The sequence below is a fragment of the Tachyglossus aculeatus genome, chromosome X1, assembly GCF_015852505.1.
Source record: "Tachyglossus aculeatus isolate mTacAcu1 chromosome X1, mTacAcu1.pri, whole genome shotgun sequence".
NCBI classification, from domain to species: domain Eukaryota; kingdom Metazoa; phylum Chordata; class Mammalia; order Monotremata; family Tachyglossidae; genus Tachyglossus; species Tachyglossus aculeatus.
The window spans coordinates 107,804,274-107,822,315 of NC_052101.1; the positions used below are offsets into that span (position 1 = coordinate 107,804,274).

Consider the following 18,042-nt stretch of genomic DNA (forward strand, 5'->3'; position numbering starts at 1 on the left):
AAGGCTGTGTTGGGAGGGCAGTTGGGAGGGGTGGCCACAGTGCACTGCTCTTGGTGTCCTCTAAGATAGCACTGGGCTGGGTGTCAGGGCCCCTGGGATCGAGTCTTGGGCCTATTTCCCCTTCTGGAAACAAGCCCCGGCCCTGACTCCTGTGGCGGGGGCCAGGCGCAAATGAGTGTCAAAGGGCTTGGGACTATTTGGAGGGAAATCTCTATAGCAACTCTGCGGCTTCTGTACCATTACACAGTCAGTTTCCCGGTGATGATGCTGCTGCTTCTTTGAGGTATAACTAGGAAAGAAAATGACCACTAAAGGTAACATGCTCTCTTTCTCTCTCTCTCTCCTCTCTCCCTTCTCTCTCTCTCTCTCTCTCTCTCTCTCTCCCTCTCTCTCTCTCTCTCTCTCTCTCCCTCTCCCTCCCCTTCTCCTGTCCCCATCTTGCCTCTCCCTCACCGCCAGAGGAAATAAGCCATCCAAACAGCGGCCAACACTGCCCCTGTATTTATATTCTCTGAGTCACAGATTCCTGAGGATGTGGCAACTCCTACTGGACAGCCACATGAACGTGGGGCCTGGGAGATGCAAGAGAAAGTCCCTCATTTGGAAAGCCAAAATTGGATTCTACAAATGCATCTGACTTTAAAATGGAGCCAAAGCCCTTCCTGCCAGGCCACAGGAGCCTGGGAAAGGCTGCTCTGAGATCAGCAACTGGGAAGCTGGGGGGGGGGGGGGGGGGGGGGGGGGGGGGGGTGTTGGGACGGGGGGGGGGGGTGTGTGCGCGATGGCATGACCCACACTGCTCAAGCTGTGGCCAGGGGCCCCTTTGAGTCTATGACTCAGCTGACTCTTACCTTTACTAGGAGAAGCTCCAGATGCCTTTCAAACTTCCCTTCTTCGCGGCCCCCACCCAAAGTTCCCCTGGGTCATACCCAGTTTCCTGCCCACCCCCACCTCAGACTGTCCCACCCAGTGGCAAGCCTTTCCAGGGGACGGTGGTGGGATTCCTGCTTCCTGATCGCACTGAGACCATACACCCAGGGACCAAACCCACTGCTCTCGGCCCTCTCTAGGGCACAAGGGACCCCAGACGGTTTTAAAATTCAAGATTTCATCTTCTGTCCACCTGGGATGTGAGCCCCGGAGTTTAGTGCTGACTGCTCTGACGATGAATTGAGAAGTAATTTTTGAAGGCTGAACTTTTAGAAATCCACTCTGAAAGATTCAAAACAGCCATGGCCAGCCACAGTGCTGTCACAGGGTTCGATTTCTGAGAGGGCTAGCTGGGACTCTGATGGAAGAGTCTCTTCTTTTTCTGTTTCTCATCTGTTCATCTAATGCTAACTTACTCACTGGACTGCAGTTTTGTCTATCTTGCTGCCAAACCCTTGCCCACGTTCTCCCTCTCTGGCTTGGAACTCCCTCTCACATCATGTATCACAGACCACCACCTTAACAGCCTTGTTAAAATCACGTCTCCCCTGGCTAAGCCTTCATTTCCCTCCCTTCGGCGTCACCTATGCAAGTGGATCTGTACCCTTTAAGCACTCGATATTCACCCCACCCTCAGCCCCACAGCACTTACCTACATATCTGTAATTCGTTTATTTTTATGTCTGTCGTCCTTAGACCGTAAACTCCTTGTGGGCAGGGAACGTTCCTACCAACTCTGCACATACGTAAGCACTTTAAATACCATTGATTTGACTGAAGCTCTCTCCCACACTCACATATGACACACAGGTGGAAAATAATCTAAAGGCAAATTGTTGACTGATTCCATTTGTTCACATGTCCTAATGTCAAAGTCAAGGCATCTCACGTCCAACCTCAGTTGTCACAGCAATTAGGTTCTTCCTTGGGAACCGTGGAGGGATGAGCCCACAGACTGGCATATAGTCAGCGTTTCATTAATACGATTATTACTAATACTCCTCCTGGGTCCAAGTCTCCTTCCAGCTGAACCAGAGCACATAAAGGCAGAGTTGACCGGTACAGGCATCACCCCTGTGTGCCAGGTGGTGGCCAAGGGGGTTGGCACAGTTGCTCACCTCTCTCGCTGCTGCTCCAAACCACCCAATTCCACCAATGCAGCCCATCATCTCATATCTAGCCATCTCTACCCCTCACACCTTCTCCTCAACAAGTCCCAACCCCATCACCCCGTCAAAGGGTAGCTTGGGGAATCTGCTCCATCGAGGGCAAAAATCCCTTTCATCCTCAACCTGTTCCTTTCCACTAACTCTTCCTTCTCCCCCCAACCCCTCCTCCTCCTCCTCTTCCTCTCTGCCATCACTGAGATCTGACTCACTTCTGATGGCACTGGGACCCCCCCACCCCCCCAAGAGGGTCTCGCCCTCTCCCATTCTCCCCGACTCACAGGGAAAGGTGGAGAAATGGGGCTACTTCTTGCCCCTCATTGCTACTTTCTCAGATCCACACCCTCTTCGTCCCACACCTTCCAGATGACATGGGCTTTGTCATCAGTTACAACTACTAATTACAGTCACCAACCACCCCTGCCCCCGCCCCCACCGCCAGCATCACCAGCCCTGCCCTCTGCTTTTCTGAGCGACTTTCATAATAATAATAACAATAATAATAACAGCATTTGTTAAGTGCTTACTATGTGCCAAGCACTGTTCTAAGTGCTGGGGGAGATACAAGGTAATCAGGTTGCCCACATGGGGCTCATTGTCTTAATCCCCATTTTACAGATGAGGTAACTGAGGCACAGAGAAGTTAACTGACTTACCCAAAGTCACACAGCTGATAAGTGGCAGATCTGGGATTAGAACCCACGATCTCTGACTCCCAAACCTGTGCTCTTTTCACTAAGCCACACTGCTTCAGTTAGCTTTCTCTCCTTCTGTCTCTCATACGCCTCACTCACATATGGAGACTTCGACATCCATATGGAAATGCCTGATAATAATAATAATAATTTTGGTATTTGTTAAGCGCTTACTATGTGCCAAGCACTGTTCTAAGTGCTGGGGGAGATACAAGGTAATCAGGTTGTCCCACATGGGGCTCACAGTCTTAATCCCCAATTTCCAGATGAAGTAACTGAGGCACAGAGAAGTTAAATGACTTGCCCAAAGTCGCACAGCGGCTAAGTGGCGGAGCCGGGATTAGAACCCATGACCTCTGACTCCCAAGCCCACGCTCTTTCCACTGAGCCACGCTGCTGATCTCACCTGGCCACTTGTGTCCTCTCATTTCTCAACTCCACCAACTGCCTAGTCTATGGTCACTTCACCGACTCACCAACATGGACACCCACTGGATCTCATCATCACAACTCACTGTATCATCTCTAACCTGACCAATCTCTCTTCCTGACCAGAACCTCCTAACCTACCATGTCAGCCACTCGAGTTCTCCCAGCAAAACGGTCTTGTCCCAAAGAGGCCTCTTCACTTCACACCCCACTTGGACTTTCTGAGAAACAAACCTCCCCTATCTTGATGCACAAACCCATGCCCTGAACACCGCCTGCTCTGATCAACTCTCTTGGCCTCTTGTCCCTCCATCAAATCTCACACCACCAGCCTTGGGCTCTGAATCACCTCCACAGAACGTCTCCTCCGCTACTGCACTCGTGCCATGGGGAGTGCCTCTGGCTGAAATCCAGGCACCAGGCCAACTTTGGTCTTTTCAAATTCGCCTGACTAGCTATAACTCTGCCCTCTCTTCCCCTCAGCACCATTTCTTCTCCCTCATCTGGTCTCATGCCCATTGCCCCTCAGTCCCCCACCAGGCAATTATTCCAGACCTTTAACTCCCTCCTCTTGCCCCTGATGACCTGGCCAGGTTGACAAAGCTGAAACCATCCAGTGTGAGGACTGCAAAATCTCCCCATCACCTCTCCAACTCCCTCTTACCCCCATCCCTTGGCCTTTCCCAGTTGTCTTGCATCCCATCCCCCTCACTTTCTAAAAACATTTGCTCCCACTCCTTTTCTCTTCATCTCCGATCAAATCCTCCCAATAACCTACCCAGCATTTTTACGCCACCTCTGTACTCTCAACCACTCGGAGCACTTCCATACATATCACCTGCCAGACTCCAATTAATCAGTGGTATTTTTTGAATGCTTGTTCCGTGCAGAGCACTTAACTTTTTAATCACTCATCCTCGCATCCATCTTTCCATTCTCTTCATCCTCACCCTGGAAAGTATTTTGCGTCTATCACCTCTGCTAGACTGTGAGCTCCCCAGGGGCAGGGATTGTGCCTTCTAACTCAATTGTATTTCCTAAGTGCTTAATACTGTGCTCTGCACCCTGTAGATGCTCAATAAATACTATTGGTGATGGCTAGAGAATGAGACCTGGGGTTTAAGGAAGCTTCTGAGTATGGAAGTTTAGGCTCACAGCTTGAATAAATAGAGCATCAACTCCCTCCTTTTACTGCAGTGAATGTTTTCCAACCTGTTCCAAGCTCCGCAGCAATTCTGCCCGCTTTGGGGGCAGGCGAGGAGACTGTATTCCCAACATTCCAAATGCTGGCCTCCCCCACCATTAGCCTGGAGCTGGAGTGTGTTTAACAACTGCATTTCTCTACACCATGCTATTAGATTCCTTTAATAAACAATTTCATTCATCATTTTAGCCCACGACACTCCACCCACCTCTCAGAAACCCTCTAGAGGCAGAGACCGGAGCGTTGGCTTTAGGAAAAGGACAACAGAGCAAGCAGAACACTGGAGAGCGCAAAGGAAGTAGGGAGGAGAGCAATGGCCGTGCCCAGCTGGGCTCTAGTACACACCCCAGCCAGGCCAGGAGGCGGTCCGCCGGCCAGCCGGCCCATCTATATATGCCGAGCTCAGAGGGAAGCACCTTTGCAATTTGGCCTCTGCCTCTGGGCGTGTGGAGGTAGAGCCTCCAGCTTTGGGATCCGTCAAGTGAGCATGTGGGGGTCAGACTCAAACATGACTCTTGGGTTTTGTTTGGTGGCTACAGACCTGACAGGCCACTCAGCTGGGGCTGAGGTAGGGGTAGGGGCAGAAGCAGGGAGAGAGGCTGTGGCTGAGACTGGGGCTGGGACTGGGGCAGGGGCAGAGGCAGAGGCAGGATCTGAAGCAGGGAGAATGGGACAGGGGCAGGAGCTGAGGCAGGGGCAGGGGGAAGGGCAGGGGCAAGAGCTGAGGCAGAGACAGGGACAGCAGGAGGGGTAGGAGCAGAGCAGGAACTGAGGCTGAAATAGGAGCTGGAGCTGAAGCTGAAGCAGGGGCTGGGGCAGGGGCAGAGGCAGGAGCTGAGGCTGGGCAGAGACTGAGGCAGGAGCAAGAGCTGAGGCAGGGGCTGGGGCATAGGAGGGGGTTGGAGCAGAAGCTGAGGCAGGGGCAGGGGCAGGGACAGAGGAAGTTAAGGTTGAGGCAGGAGCTGGGCAGGGGCAGAAGCTGAGGCTGAGGCAAGGGCAAGAGCTGAAGCCGAGGCAGGGACACTAAGGCAGGGACAAAGGCAGAGGCTGGGGCTGAGGCAGCTCTTGCCACCCAGCGACTGCCTGGGAAAGTCCCACAGCAGATAGTGGGTTCTGGGAAGAGAAGTCCCAGAATCGGAAAACTCCCCCTCAAACCCAGTTTGATAGCTAATCAGGGGTCTTTGCTTTCTCATGCACAGAGAGAGCAACTGTCTTTTTTCAGGCGCTCTCTCCCAGAGTTGGCTTGGCCACATGCCGAGCCCATCCCTCCCAGGGCCCTGCCTGAGCGCGGTGCCTCTTCTTGGCAACTCACAAAAGGATGAGGATGCCTGGTTGGCCTGCCTGCAGCTTCCCTCAAAGACAGGCGGTCGCAAGGAGGAAGGAAAGGGGGAGCGACGGGGCCGGCGGCAAGGAACTGGACCGGACTCGGGTCTTCTTGGAGAGGCCTATAAAGCAGACTGTATACAAGGCAGCGGATTGACAGAATCCTCCACTAGTTACCGGTGGAAAGGGTGGCAAGGAAGAGGGAGGGCACCTTCCCTCCCAAGAGCTGGATGGCCCAGTGCTTCTGGGTGGGGCCCTCTCCCCCTTGCTTGGGCCATCCCCCGCCCCCACCCCAACCCAGGCTCCCAGTGATAGAGTGGGAATCCCATATCCTGAGACAACTTCTCCGGCAGCCCCGAGCTGGGCCGTCTCATGCTAGGGAGACAGACGGTTCAGGGGAGGAGGGAGGGGTGTGTGTCGGGGGGAGAACGATTGAGTGAAGCTCTTGTCCTGCCAGATCCCTGTGGACTCTTTCCCCAAAAGGGACCACTCTCTTGCTCAGGTGACTCTTTCTCCCAGTTGGCTCCCAGCATTCCCAAGTCCAGGTTCTGAGAAACCTGGGGCTGTGGGTGGAAGACAGGCCACCGGGGCCTGCCCCGAAACAAATGGAAGAAGCAACAGTTCTGGTTACATTTTCCTTCCCGATGCCAATCCAAATTTCTGGAGGTCCTGGAAGGTGGGAGAAGGCTTAGGGCAAAGGGTGAGGAATTACTCTGGAGCACAGGGTGGGGCATCCTCTGACGACCTTTCCTCTGGAGCCCTTAGGGTGCTTGCACCTGGAGGCCACTGATCTGGGCCGCCCATCCCGTGGACCCTGAACTGCCCGTTCTCACCCAGGCATGAGAAAGGGGAGATGCAAGGGTCCAGTTCCTTCCCGGGACCGGGCCAAACCCATGGACGCACTTAGCTCTAGACTGACAGGAAAGTGAGGAATGGGAGCGAGGGAAACCCCCAGTCTCGGGGTGGGGGTGGGGGGGGAGAGCGGGGAAGTCAATCAGAGAGGAAGGAAAGAGACAGTAGGAGAGCTGCTGCTGCAAAAGACCCCTGCCTAGCCTCAAGCAGGTCGGATCTGACGCGAAGAAGTTGGGGGCCCCAAGGGGGAGCCCATCGTTGAGTGGAGACCAACCAGCCACTCAATCCCAAGTCCAAGCCAGGGTGCTGGTTATCGGGTCAGCTGGTTGGTAGCTTGCAGTTGGTCGCCACCCATTCCTTCCCCACGACCTTCAGACAGTCTCGTCGTCACTCATATCCCAGATCTGCAGGGAAAGGGGGAGAAAAAACAAAAAAACACCAGTCACTTTGGGTCACTGTCCCCTGGACCAGTTGTTCTCATCAATATTGGCCCCCAGGCTGCCTTCTCCTCCTGCAGGACCGTGGGTTCTGTAAACTCCTTGAGGGCAGGGATCATGCCTACTACCAAGTGGGTTGTACTCAAGTGCTTAGTTCGGTGCTCTGCTCACAGTAAGCGCTCAATAACTATCACGGCTCGATCCATGGATTGAGTCTACTTTTCCTGCACTTAGTACCTCCAACCACTTAATATCTACCAAACTCTGCACAGAGAAGGTGGTCGATAAATGTTGGAGATTAGGAGTTCCCCCACCTCCCTCTCCATTCAGTCTCCTTGAGCAGTGCCATCAGCATCACTTAAAGGTCAGGTTCAATATCAAGTAGCAAGACAAGGTCACAAACAATGAAGCAGCATGACAGTGGAAAGAACAAGGACCTCGGAGTCAGAGGATCTGGGTTCTAATTCTAGCTCAGCCACTTGTCTGCTGTGTGACCCTGGAAAAGTCACACAACTTCCCTATGCCTCAGTTGCTTCATCTGTAAAATGGGGATTAAGGTCATGAGCCCCATGTGGGACAGGGGCTGTGTCCAACCTAATTATCTGGTATCTACCCCAGCGCTTAGTTAGTTCAGTACCTGGCAGGCAGTAAGCACTTAACAAATACCATTAAAAAACACCACCAAAACATTCTGGAACATAGCCAGCCTCCTAGCATCGAAGATATGTCCATCTTAACACTGGTCAGGGCCCACGATGAGAATGAGTGACAGAATGACGTCTGTAAGGGAGAACCAACTTGACATTAGGAAACAGAAAGCAAAAATTTGCAGAGGAAAGATTTTAGGGACATGGTAAAACAAGGCCTCGGACCATGCTGGAGACTGAGAGTTAATTACTGAGGAGAGAGTAGCAGGGCCATCAAGAAAGAAGTGACTCATCTGGACCGATGCTTTGTAATGAATGAGATAGTAATAGGCAATAGGGAAGCAGCAGCAGGCACTGCAAACATCAAATATGACAACCCAGCAAGGGACAGGCTTTTTGTGTACACAGAGTGGATGGGACTGTGGGTCTCGCATTGGCCTTTTCAGTCACACAGACTCATAGGTGAATCTCACTGCCAATGGTGTCTTCTCTGAATACAAAGGGCAAGTACATATGCATGGGTGCATCACAGACTATCAGTATTTTCACTTGTATCTCCCTGTCTACAACCTGGCCCCCTGCCAATCAATACTACAGAAGTCACTTTAATTAATTACTTCATTCATTCATTTAACCGTGGTATTTATTAAGCATTTAATAGGTGTCAAGCACTGTTCTTAGAGGTGGGATAGATACAAATTAATCAAGTTGGACCCAATCCCTTTCCACATGTGACTCACAGATTAAACTGGAGGAAGATTTAATCCCCATTTTACAGACGAGGTAACTGAGACGTTAAGTGACTTGCCCAAGATTACACAGCAGGTAAGTGGTGAACTCAGGTCCTCTGAGTCCCAGGCCTGGGCTCTTTCCACTGGGCTATGCTACTTCCCTACTTCTTGAAGTGTTACTCGTCATACACCTCTCCACTCCTCAAAAACCTCTGATGGCTTTCCTTTTCCCTCTGCAACAAACAAAAACTCCTCATGATTGGCTTTAAGGTGCCATAAACTCTCCCTATCTTATATCTTAGCTCTTTTCACCCACTACCCCCGCCCCCCCAACCCCCCACTCCGCCTCGAATCAATCTTTGTTCTTTCCAGGTTCACTTCCTTACTATATATCACTCTTGACTTTCCTGTCTCTAACCCCTCACACTGTTCCTCCAGCCTGGAACTCCCTCCCCAAATACATCTGATTACAGCTCTCCCCATATTCAAGGCTTCATAAAATCCCAACTCCTCCCAGAAGCCCTTTATTATTATTATTATTGTATTTAAGGGCTATGTGCCAAGCACTGTTCTAAGCGCTGGGGTAGATACAAGGTAATCAGGTTGGACCCAGTCCACGTCCCACATGGGGCCCACAGTCTTAATTCCCATTTTACAGATGAGGTAACTGAGGCACAGAGAAGTTAAGTGGCTTGCCTAAGGTCACACAGCAGACAAGTGGAGGAGACAGGATTAGAACTCACATCCTCTGACTCCCAAGCCCGTGCTCTTTCCATTAACCCACGCTGCTTCCCTCCCCTGATTAACTCCCAACATCCTGAATCTAGCACTTACCTATGTACTGGGACTCACCCTCAGCGTGTGTGTGTGTGTGTGTGTGTGTGTGTGTGTGTGTGTGTGTGTGTGTATGCATATTTAATCACATAGCCCATTATTTATTCTAATTCTACTGTTTGTAAACAGTTTTATGTCTGTCTTCGCTGTTAGAGTGTGAGCTCCTTGTGGGCTTGTGTCTTACACTTGAAGATGCTTGCAACAGTGTACGGCACTCAATGGGCCTTCATTTCATACCATTACTACTACTACTCTCCATAATATCCACTCCACTGGTCCAACACACGCCTCCCCTCCACCCCCTGATTCAGCAACCCTCTGCCAGCTCCAAACTCCAGGCTATTCTATTTATTTCTAATAAATAGAAACTTTATTTCTATTTGGAGGAATAAAGGACAAGTGGCTGTGAGGTACTATTGGCCAGGAAGCCAGAGCCAGAACTTCAATAGTTGTGACCTCTGAGTCCCACCCAAAATGGCCACTGGTGACCTGTGAATCTTGGGCACTAATTCCACTGAGGATGGGCTGATGGACTAAGGCAAGTCCTCCATTGGGCTCTCTAAGAGGGCTCATTGGCCCGGCGAGGCCAGCAGAGGAGAAGAACACAAGGGCACTCGCTAATATGCTAAGCGCTGCGGTAGATACATGGTTATGAGACCGGACACAGTCCCTGTCCCACCTGAGGCTCACTGCCTTATCTTCATTTTCCTGATGGGGAAATTGAGGCTCAGAGAGGTTAAGTGACTTATCCAAGGTCACACAACACACCAGTGGCCAAGTTGGGACTTCAACCAGTCTCCTGATTCCCAGACCTGTGCTCTTTCCACTAGACAACACTGCTCTGATGATTCTGTAGGTCAACCCATGTCGTTTCAGGGTAAAGCCATCTCCCATCGATCAATCCGTGGTATTTATTGAGCACTTACTGTGTGCAGAGCACTGCACTAAGCACTGGAGAGAGTACAACAGAACAGAGTTGGTAGACACGTTCCCTGCCCATAAGGAGCTTACAGTCTAGAGACCAGTTTACTGTCTCCAGCCCCTGAGTCTCCAGACAGTGGCCCACTGCCTCCGCCCCACCTGTTTGTGGCTCGGGCTGATTAAAGGTCTTCCCGAAGACTACCCAGTCACCCGGGGACGAGGAAGGGGTCAGCATCTCAGGAGCCACGGCTGGAGTTGCTGGTCCTCAGACTGCCCCTGGTCCGCCTTAACCTGACAATACCAGTCAAGGGAGGGGAGGCAGAACCTGGTGATGCCTGAACACCTCTACCCTAGACTGGCCTGACGCCAGGGACCTCGGGGAGAAAAGCCACAGGCATTCGTTCCCCGGCCTCCTCCAGGCCTCGGAGCTTGAGAGGGAGGAACTGATTGAGGTTGTCCCAATTTGCAGAGGCTGACACCCAGGGAAGAGTTAAATTACTTTGGAAAAGGAGGCTTGTTAGCCAATCCCTGCCACTCCTGGCCCCACGGCATCCACACTCCTTGCGTCTGTAACCCTCAGGAGCGCCATAACTGCAGGACACAATCAGATTTTCAAAATTCCTAGAAGAGGTTGCAAAATGGCAGCACAAATGCTAATGGCAAATGCAGAAGGAACAGTTTGTTTATTTTCTTTCTCTCTCTCTCTCTCTCTCTCTCTTCTCTCTCTCTCTCTCTCGTGAGAGGGTCAGAGCCCGCCAAAGTCAATACAAACATTCAGTTTTGACTCTCAGGGTCAGGGACACGGAAAATAACTGCGAAGAGAGAAAAGGGAACTGTCCTAGAACCGTGCGTGACTCAGGTTGACAGACAATGCTGTCCTGCTGGATGGGGTGGGATTGGACGGGATGGGAAGGGACGGGACGGCACACGCTTTCAACCTGACTGCAGTCACCCAGAACCATGGGAGGAAAGGCGGCATGTGGGGTGACTCCGGCCCCTACTCCTCCCCTTCCTCTTCCTCCCTGCCCTCCCCCCAGGTAGGAGAATGTGGCCAGGTAGACATCCAGACACTGAAGAGAGAGGCACGTGGGAAAGGGAGGCCTGAGCTTTCTAACCACAGAAAAGATTCCCGCCCTCCAGGAGTTGAGGAGGGGCTGTGCTGTCTGGAGGTGGGGGGGTGGACAGGATGACCTTGGGTGGGCAGGTCCAATTTGTACTTCCCAAGCGCTTAGTACAGTGCTCTTCACATAGTAAGCGCTCAATAAATACGATTGATGATGATGCTATGAGGTCAGAGCCTGTACACCCTGTCCCAGTCCTTCTAGGCTGCCGCTCTTCCATCTCCCCCTCCGGGCTGTCCGGGGAGGTTGCCAATTGGGTTGTGGATGAGCACCAGAGCTGGCGACGTCAGTGTTGGTGTTGGTGGTGACTAACTGAGATGGGGTAGGAGCTTTGGGGTGAAAGGTACAGGCTTCCACTTCATTCCCCTTTCCCAGGGGAGAGCCTGGTGGAGCCACTCAGTTTCTGTGGCACACACCCAGGGTGGGGTTGCCCTGGGTGGATTAGAAAAACAAAACAACAAACAAACAAACAAATCCCCAAAGACTTCCAGCCAAATGTCCAGTGCACCCTGTGCTCTGGGAAGCTTGCTCCCCCCCGGTGATGATCCTGGAGAGCCTGAAAGCTTTCTGAGGAGAAATTTGGTATATTTGCCATTCCTCTGGAGAGACGGTTTGTCCTAATTCTTGGGCCAACCTGAACTTTGTGTCATGCCGGTGCTAGACTGTATACTCGGTGTGGGCAGGGAACGTGTCTGCTAATTTTGTTATAGCGTGCTCTCCCAAGCGCTTAGTACAGAGCTCTGCACAGAGTAAGCACTCAATAAATACCACTGATTGATTGATGGATGCTGCAGAGTGATCCCTGAGCTTTAGCAGTGCCTGGAAACTTCCGGGGAACTCACTCTAGGGAGTTTGGTAAATTTCTCGGGCTTGGCTGAATATGGCTATTAATGATAACTGTAGTGATAATCACAAACACAGTACAGTGCTCTGCATAGAGTAAGCACTTGATAAATACCACGGATGATATTTATTAAACCAAGTACTAGGCTGGCATAGCTGGAGTTGCTAAGCAGTGAGAAGATCAATCGATCAATGGTATTGAGCGCTTATTATGTGCAGAACACTGAACTAAGCACTTGGGAGATTACTACAGAACAGAGTTGGTAGACAAGTCCCTATCCACAACGAGCTCACAGTCTAGCGGCAGATGGCCTGGGGACCCCCCTTATTCCCGTCACCCTGGGAAATTATACACCTGAGAATTTCCTAGGGAGCAGGAGGAACCCAACACAGAATGGCAAACTCTCTAAGCTTATACTGCCCTCAGTCAGGGCTGAACAGACAAGACAAGCAGCGTGGCCTAGTGGAAAGAGTCCAGGACTGGGAGTCAGAGGACCTGGGTTCCAATCCCAGCTCCACCACATGTATGCTGTGTGACCTTGGGCAAGTCACTTCACTTCTCTGTGCCACAGTTTCCTCCTCTGTAATGATAATAATAATAATAATTAATAATTATGGTGTTTGTTAAGTGCTATGTGCCAGGCACTGTACTAAGCGCTCGGGTGGCTACAAGCAAATCAGGTTGGACATGGTCCCTGTTCTGCACAGGGCTCACAGTCTACATCCCCATTTTACAGATGAAGTAACTGAGGCACAGAGAAGTGAAGTGGCTTGCCCAAGGCCACACAGCACACTAGTGGGGGAGCAGGGACTAAAACCCATGACCTTTTGACTCCCAGGACCGTGCTCTATGGGGATTGAGACTGTGAGCCCTATGTGGGACAGGGATTGTGTCCAACCAGATTAGCTTGTGTCTACTTAGTACAGTGCCTGAGAGAGAGAGAGAGAGAGAGGAGAGAGAGAGAGAGAGAGAGACAGACAGACAGACAGACAGACAGACACGGGGCGGGAACACACAATTTCTTCTTCTTCAGACCGAACTAGGGAGAACTGGGCCAGCAGCACCAGATCTCCTTGCCCCGCCTCCCCAACCACAGCTCTCCCCTCGGAGTGCCCTGGGAGAGGGCAGAGCACAGGGGCAGAGAAAAGATAGACATGCATGCCAGAGCAGAGCAATAAAGGGAAAATACCTGGAACGGCATTTCCCCTTTTCACTAACATAGCAGAGTAAACCCTTGAGCCCTGGCTCAACTCCAAAGCCCTGGCCTCCATATGCGGTTATCCTGAGCTGCTGGGTTTGCTAGGACTAGAAGAAAGCCCACCTCTGGGACCTGCCCCTTCTCCATCCAATCAGCCTCCACACTGTTCCAATCACTTGTCATAGCCTGGCATAAGTCTCCTCACAGATCTCCTGGCCTCCTGTCTCACCCAGTTCTCCAGCCCATACTTGGCTCTGCTGCCCGGATCATCCTCCCCCCATCTCTCAAAAGCTTCTGAGCGTTGCCCATTCCTCTGCACCAAGCAGAAACTCTTGATCACATGTTTGAAGCCTCCACTTCAAAGGGATCAGCCCTCTCCCTCCTATGTCTCCACTCTCTTCTCCCACTACTCTCCAGCTTGCACTCTTCCTTCCTCTCAAGCCAACCTATGCAGCGTGCCTTCATCCTTGGCTCTCCCACCTTGCCCATACCCTACCCCTTGCTTGGCATTCCCTCCCCCTTCAACTCTGACAGACCACAGTACTCTCCAGTTTCAGAGCCCTCCTGAAATCCCATCGCCAAGATGCCAATTAATTTCTACTCTCCCTTGGTTACATCCCCCAACCACCACCTGAGCACTTGTGAACTCACAACCTCCCGTGTCTACTAACTCCCAAGCAATTAGCCTAGTGCACTGCACACAGCGGGTACTCGATAAACACAATTTGCCTGAAGGATGGATTGCTCCCACCTGGGCTAGTTTTTGCCCGATGCAATTACTGAGGCCACCCCTGACCAAATGGCTTTGGGGCTCTTTGGGGATGTGGATGTGCTTGCAGAAAGGTTGTCCATTGACAAGCAAGTCTAGGAGAAGATGGACTGTTGATCTAATCCGTCACCAACACCTGCCGGTCTCACCTCCACAACATCGCCAAGATCCGCCCTTTCCTCTTCATCCAAACCGCTACCTTGCTGGTTCAATCTCTCATTCTATCCCGACTGGATTACTGCATCAGCCTCCTCTCTGATCTCCCATGCTCCTGTCTCTCCCCACTTCAGTCTACACTACACGCTGCTGCCCGGATCATCTTTGTGCAGAAACGCTCTGGGCATGTTACTCCCCTCCTCAAAAATCTCCAGTGGCTGCCAGTCATCCTATGCATCAAGCAAAAACTCCTCACTCTCGGCTTGAAGGCTGTCCATCACCTCGCCCCCTCCTACCTCACCTCCCTTCTCTCCTTCTACAGCCCAGCCCGTACCCTCCATTCCCCTGCCCCTAACCTCCTCACTGTACCTCGTTCTCACCTGTCCTGCCGTCGACCCCCAGCCCACATCCTCCTCCTAGCCTGGAATGCCCTCCCTCCACACATCCGCCAAGCTAGCTCTCTCCCTCCCTTCAAAGCCCTACTGAGAGCTCACCTCCTCCAGGAGGTCTTCCCAGACTGAGCCCCCTTTTTCCTCTCCTCCTCCCCATCTCCCCCACCCTATCTCCCCCACCCTACCACCTTCCCCTCCCCACAGCACCTGTATATGTTTGTACAGATTTATTACTGTATTTATTTTACTTGTACATATTTACTATTCTATTGATTTTGTTAATGATGTGCATCTAGCTTTATTTTTATTTATTCTGATTACTTGTCACCTGTCCACATGTTTTGTTTTGTTGTCTGTCTCCCCCTTCTAGACTGTGAACCCGTTGTTGGGTAGGGACCGTCTCTATATGTTGCCAACTTGTACTTCCCAAGCGCTTAGTACAGTGCTCTGCACACAGTAAGTGCTCAATAAATGCGATTGAATGAATGAACCACCCCGCCGACCCCCACCCCCCGACAAATTGGGCACAAAATCTCAGGGAAAAGAAAAAAAAACCCCTCTGTTAACACCCGGGAAAGCCTTTACAGGGCAGTCCAGTGTCCCAGGACAGGCCAGTGAGCTGTGAGATGCAGAAGAGGCCAAGAGCTGGGAGTCATCAGGAAGCTGATGACTCAATCACCACTCTGAGATTGAAGAGGGCAGGGAGCCCCTCCCCTTAAGGCTTAAATCCCTGGCCCTGGAGGAAGGCTCAGGACTGCCATCTCCAGGAGTGGAGCTACACGGGTGTGAAAGACTGAATAGGAGTCAACAAAGATGGGAATTCAATTCCCGGGGCTTCTCAGGACCTAAAGGCCCAGGACTTTCTACAATGGGCCAAGATACAAGGTGCTAATGAAAGTTGTAGGACAAAGGACAGAGTATATGAAAATATATTCATTGCTGTTGATGCCTATTTGGTTTTGTTTTGCTTAGTTGTCTGTCTCCCCACTTACAGACTGTGAGCCCATTGTTGGGTAGGGATTGTCTCTATTTGTTGCCGAATTGTACTTTCCAAGATCTTAATACAGTGCTCTGCACACAATAAGTGCTCAATAAATACAACTGAATGAATGAATGAAAAGTCGGGAGTTTATGTGTGCCAGAGACATTTTTTCCTGAGCTTCTGTCCCCGGGAGCTTTTTGCTGGAACTGCCTGAAAGGAAGAGCTCCGCATGGGTATTTGCTAGGGTCTCTCCATCCCTGAAACCTAGATCTTCTAAACCACGGGGCTCACTAGGTGGCAACTCCCTGTCAAATTTGATTCTGGGGATCTCCATTGGGGCCGGGGAGTCCTCTATGTCTGCCCTGCGGTTCTGGGTCTGTTGACTCCCTAGGTGGAAATCCAGACAACTTTCAATTTGGGGGGGCCTGGGTATCTCCCTTGTGAGCTTGCCCTTGGCATTCACCCCCGCCTCCCCCCCGCCCCCGTGTCTGTCTGTCTGTCTGTCTCTCTCTCTCTCTCTTCTTAGTCACAACTAGTCAGTTCGTCATAACTTTTAGCCACATCAGTCGATGAGGAGGGGTGAGAAAGAGTTATTTGGCAGCATGGCCTCGTGGGAAGAGCACAAGCCTGGGGGGCAGAGGACCTGGACCCCACTTGGCTGCTGTGTGACCTTGGGCAAGTTGCTTAACTCCACTGTGCCTCAGTTTCTTCAATACCTGACACAATTCAGGGGATTCAATACCTGTTCTCACTCCTATTTATCAGTCAATCAATGGTATTTATTGAGGGCTTACTGTGTGCAGAGCACTATACCAACGGCTTGGGAGAATACAACAGAGTTGGTAGATGGGTTCCTGGCCCACAATGAGCTTACAGTCTAGAGAGGGAGAATGACATTAAAGTAAATTGTGGATACCTACATAAGTTCTGTGGGGCTGGGGGTAGGGTGAATAATGATAATAATAATTGTGGTATTTGTTAAATGCTTCCCATGTGCCAGACACTGTACTAAGCACTGAGGGGGATACAAGCAAATCGGGTTTGACACAGTCCCTATCTCATATGGGGCTCACAGTCTCAATCCCCATTTTACAGATGAGGTAACTGGGGCACAGAGAAGTGAAGTGACTTGCCCAAAGTCACACAGTAGACAAGTGGTGGAGCCAGGACTGGAACCCATGACCTTCTGACTCTGAGGACCATGCTCTCCCCACTACACCACGCTGCTTCTCCTGCCAAGTGCTTAAAGGGTGCAGATCCAAGTATAGGGGCAATGCAGAAGGGACAGAGAGCTAGGGAAATGAGGGCTTAGTCAGGGAAGCCCTCTTGAAGGAAATGTGATTTTAACAAGGCTTTGAGGTGACCTTAATAAGTGGCAGTCTGTTGGCCTGTCTTATATGAAGCAGGGAGGGAGTTCCGGGCCAGAGAGAGGATGTGGGCAAGGGGTTGCCGGCAAGCCAGATGAGATCGAGGTAGAGGTGAGTAGGTTGGCGTTGGATTTGGACTGTGAGCCCCATATGGGACAGGGACTGTGTTTGACCTGATTATCTTGTCTCCAACCCAGCGCTTAGTACAGTGCTTGCAATATAGTAAGCACCTAACAAATATTAACGTTATTCTCCTCCCCCACCCTCAAGAGAAGATGCAATTTCAAAAGCAGATTAGAAAAGACTCCATCCGGGCTTTCCCTCTAGAATGCAAGAGTTTGGCCAAAACACCTGACTGGGGATTAGAATGGGAGGCTGGATGGGCTCTGGGAGACCTCCATCAGATAATGGGGGGAGGGCCCCCCACCGGACACCTAACACTCCAGCCGTCAAAACTGGCCTGGCTCTCACAGCTCTGAATGCACCTGTTATCTTCAAGTGCCTACTGTATATTTAACTTCTATTGGGGGTGGGGGGAACACGTCTTAAGTTTCAAGTGCAAAGTGAGTCCATTTAGGACTCTAGCAGTATTTCCACTTCTCCCCCTCTTAATTGACAAGTATTATTTTTCAGCATAACAGGAAGGGGACACAACAATGTACTTGTTCCCTGTGCATTTACTGGTTCAGAGAAGGGTTACTGAATACTCGTCTATTAAAAGGACAATGAGGGCTTTTCATCTCCTTCCTGAAACAACAATGTCCTTAGCCTCATTTCCACTATTAGACAAACTCCAGTTATTATTTTTCATGTGTAGCAACTGTCACACTGCACGGCTAATGTTTGTATGCTTGTAGCAGTTAAGAAGCATCATCAGCATTGAACGCAAGAAACCATGCCCACTGTCCCTGGCTTTAGAGGATGGTCCACACTTTATTTTGACACCAACAGTAAAACCCCATTAGTAGACCAACACAGTGAAAAATGGAGAGGCGGAATGGAACAGGCTTCCTGGGGGGTGAAGGCAGACGCCCAATGGGGGCT

At 51.1% G+C, this 18,042-nt stretch overlaps 1 protein-coding gene across 1 annotated transcript in view; it reads right to left on the reverse strand.

Annotated features, from left to right (window-relative positions):
• Positions 1 to 5,107: 5,107 nt before the first annotated feature.
• Positions 5,108 to 18,042, reverse strand: part of ATG7 (autophagy related 7) — a 281,509-nt gene continuing 268,574 nt past the window's right edge. Inside the window, exon 20 of the mRNA XM_038772324.1 lies at positions 5,108 to 7,003. Within this exon, the coding sequence (XP_038628252.1) occupies positions 6,971 to 7,003 (33 nt within the window). The 3' untranslated portion in view covers positions 5,108 to 6,970. The remainder of the gene's footprint in view (positions 7,004 to 18,042) is intronic.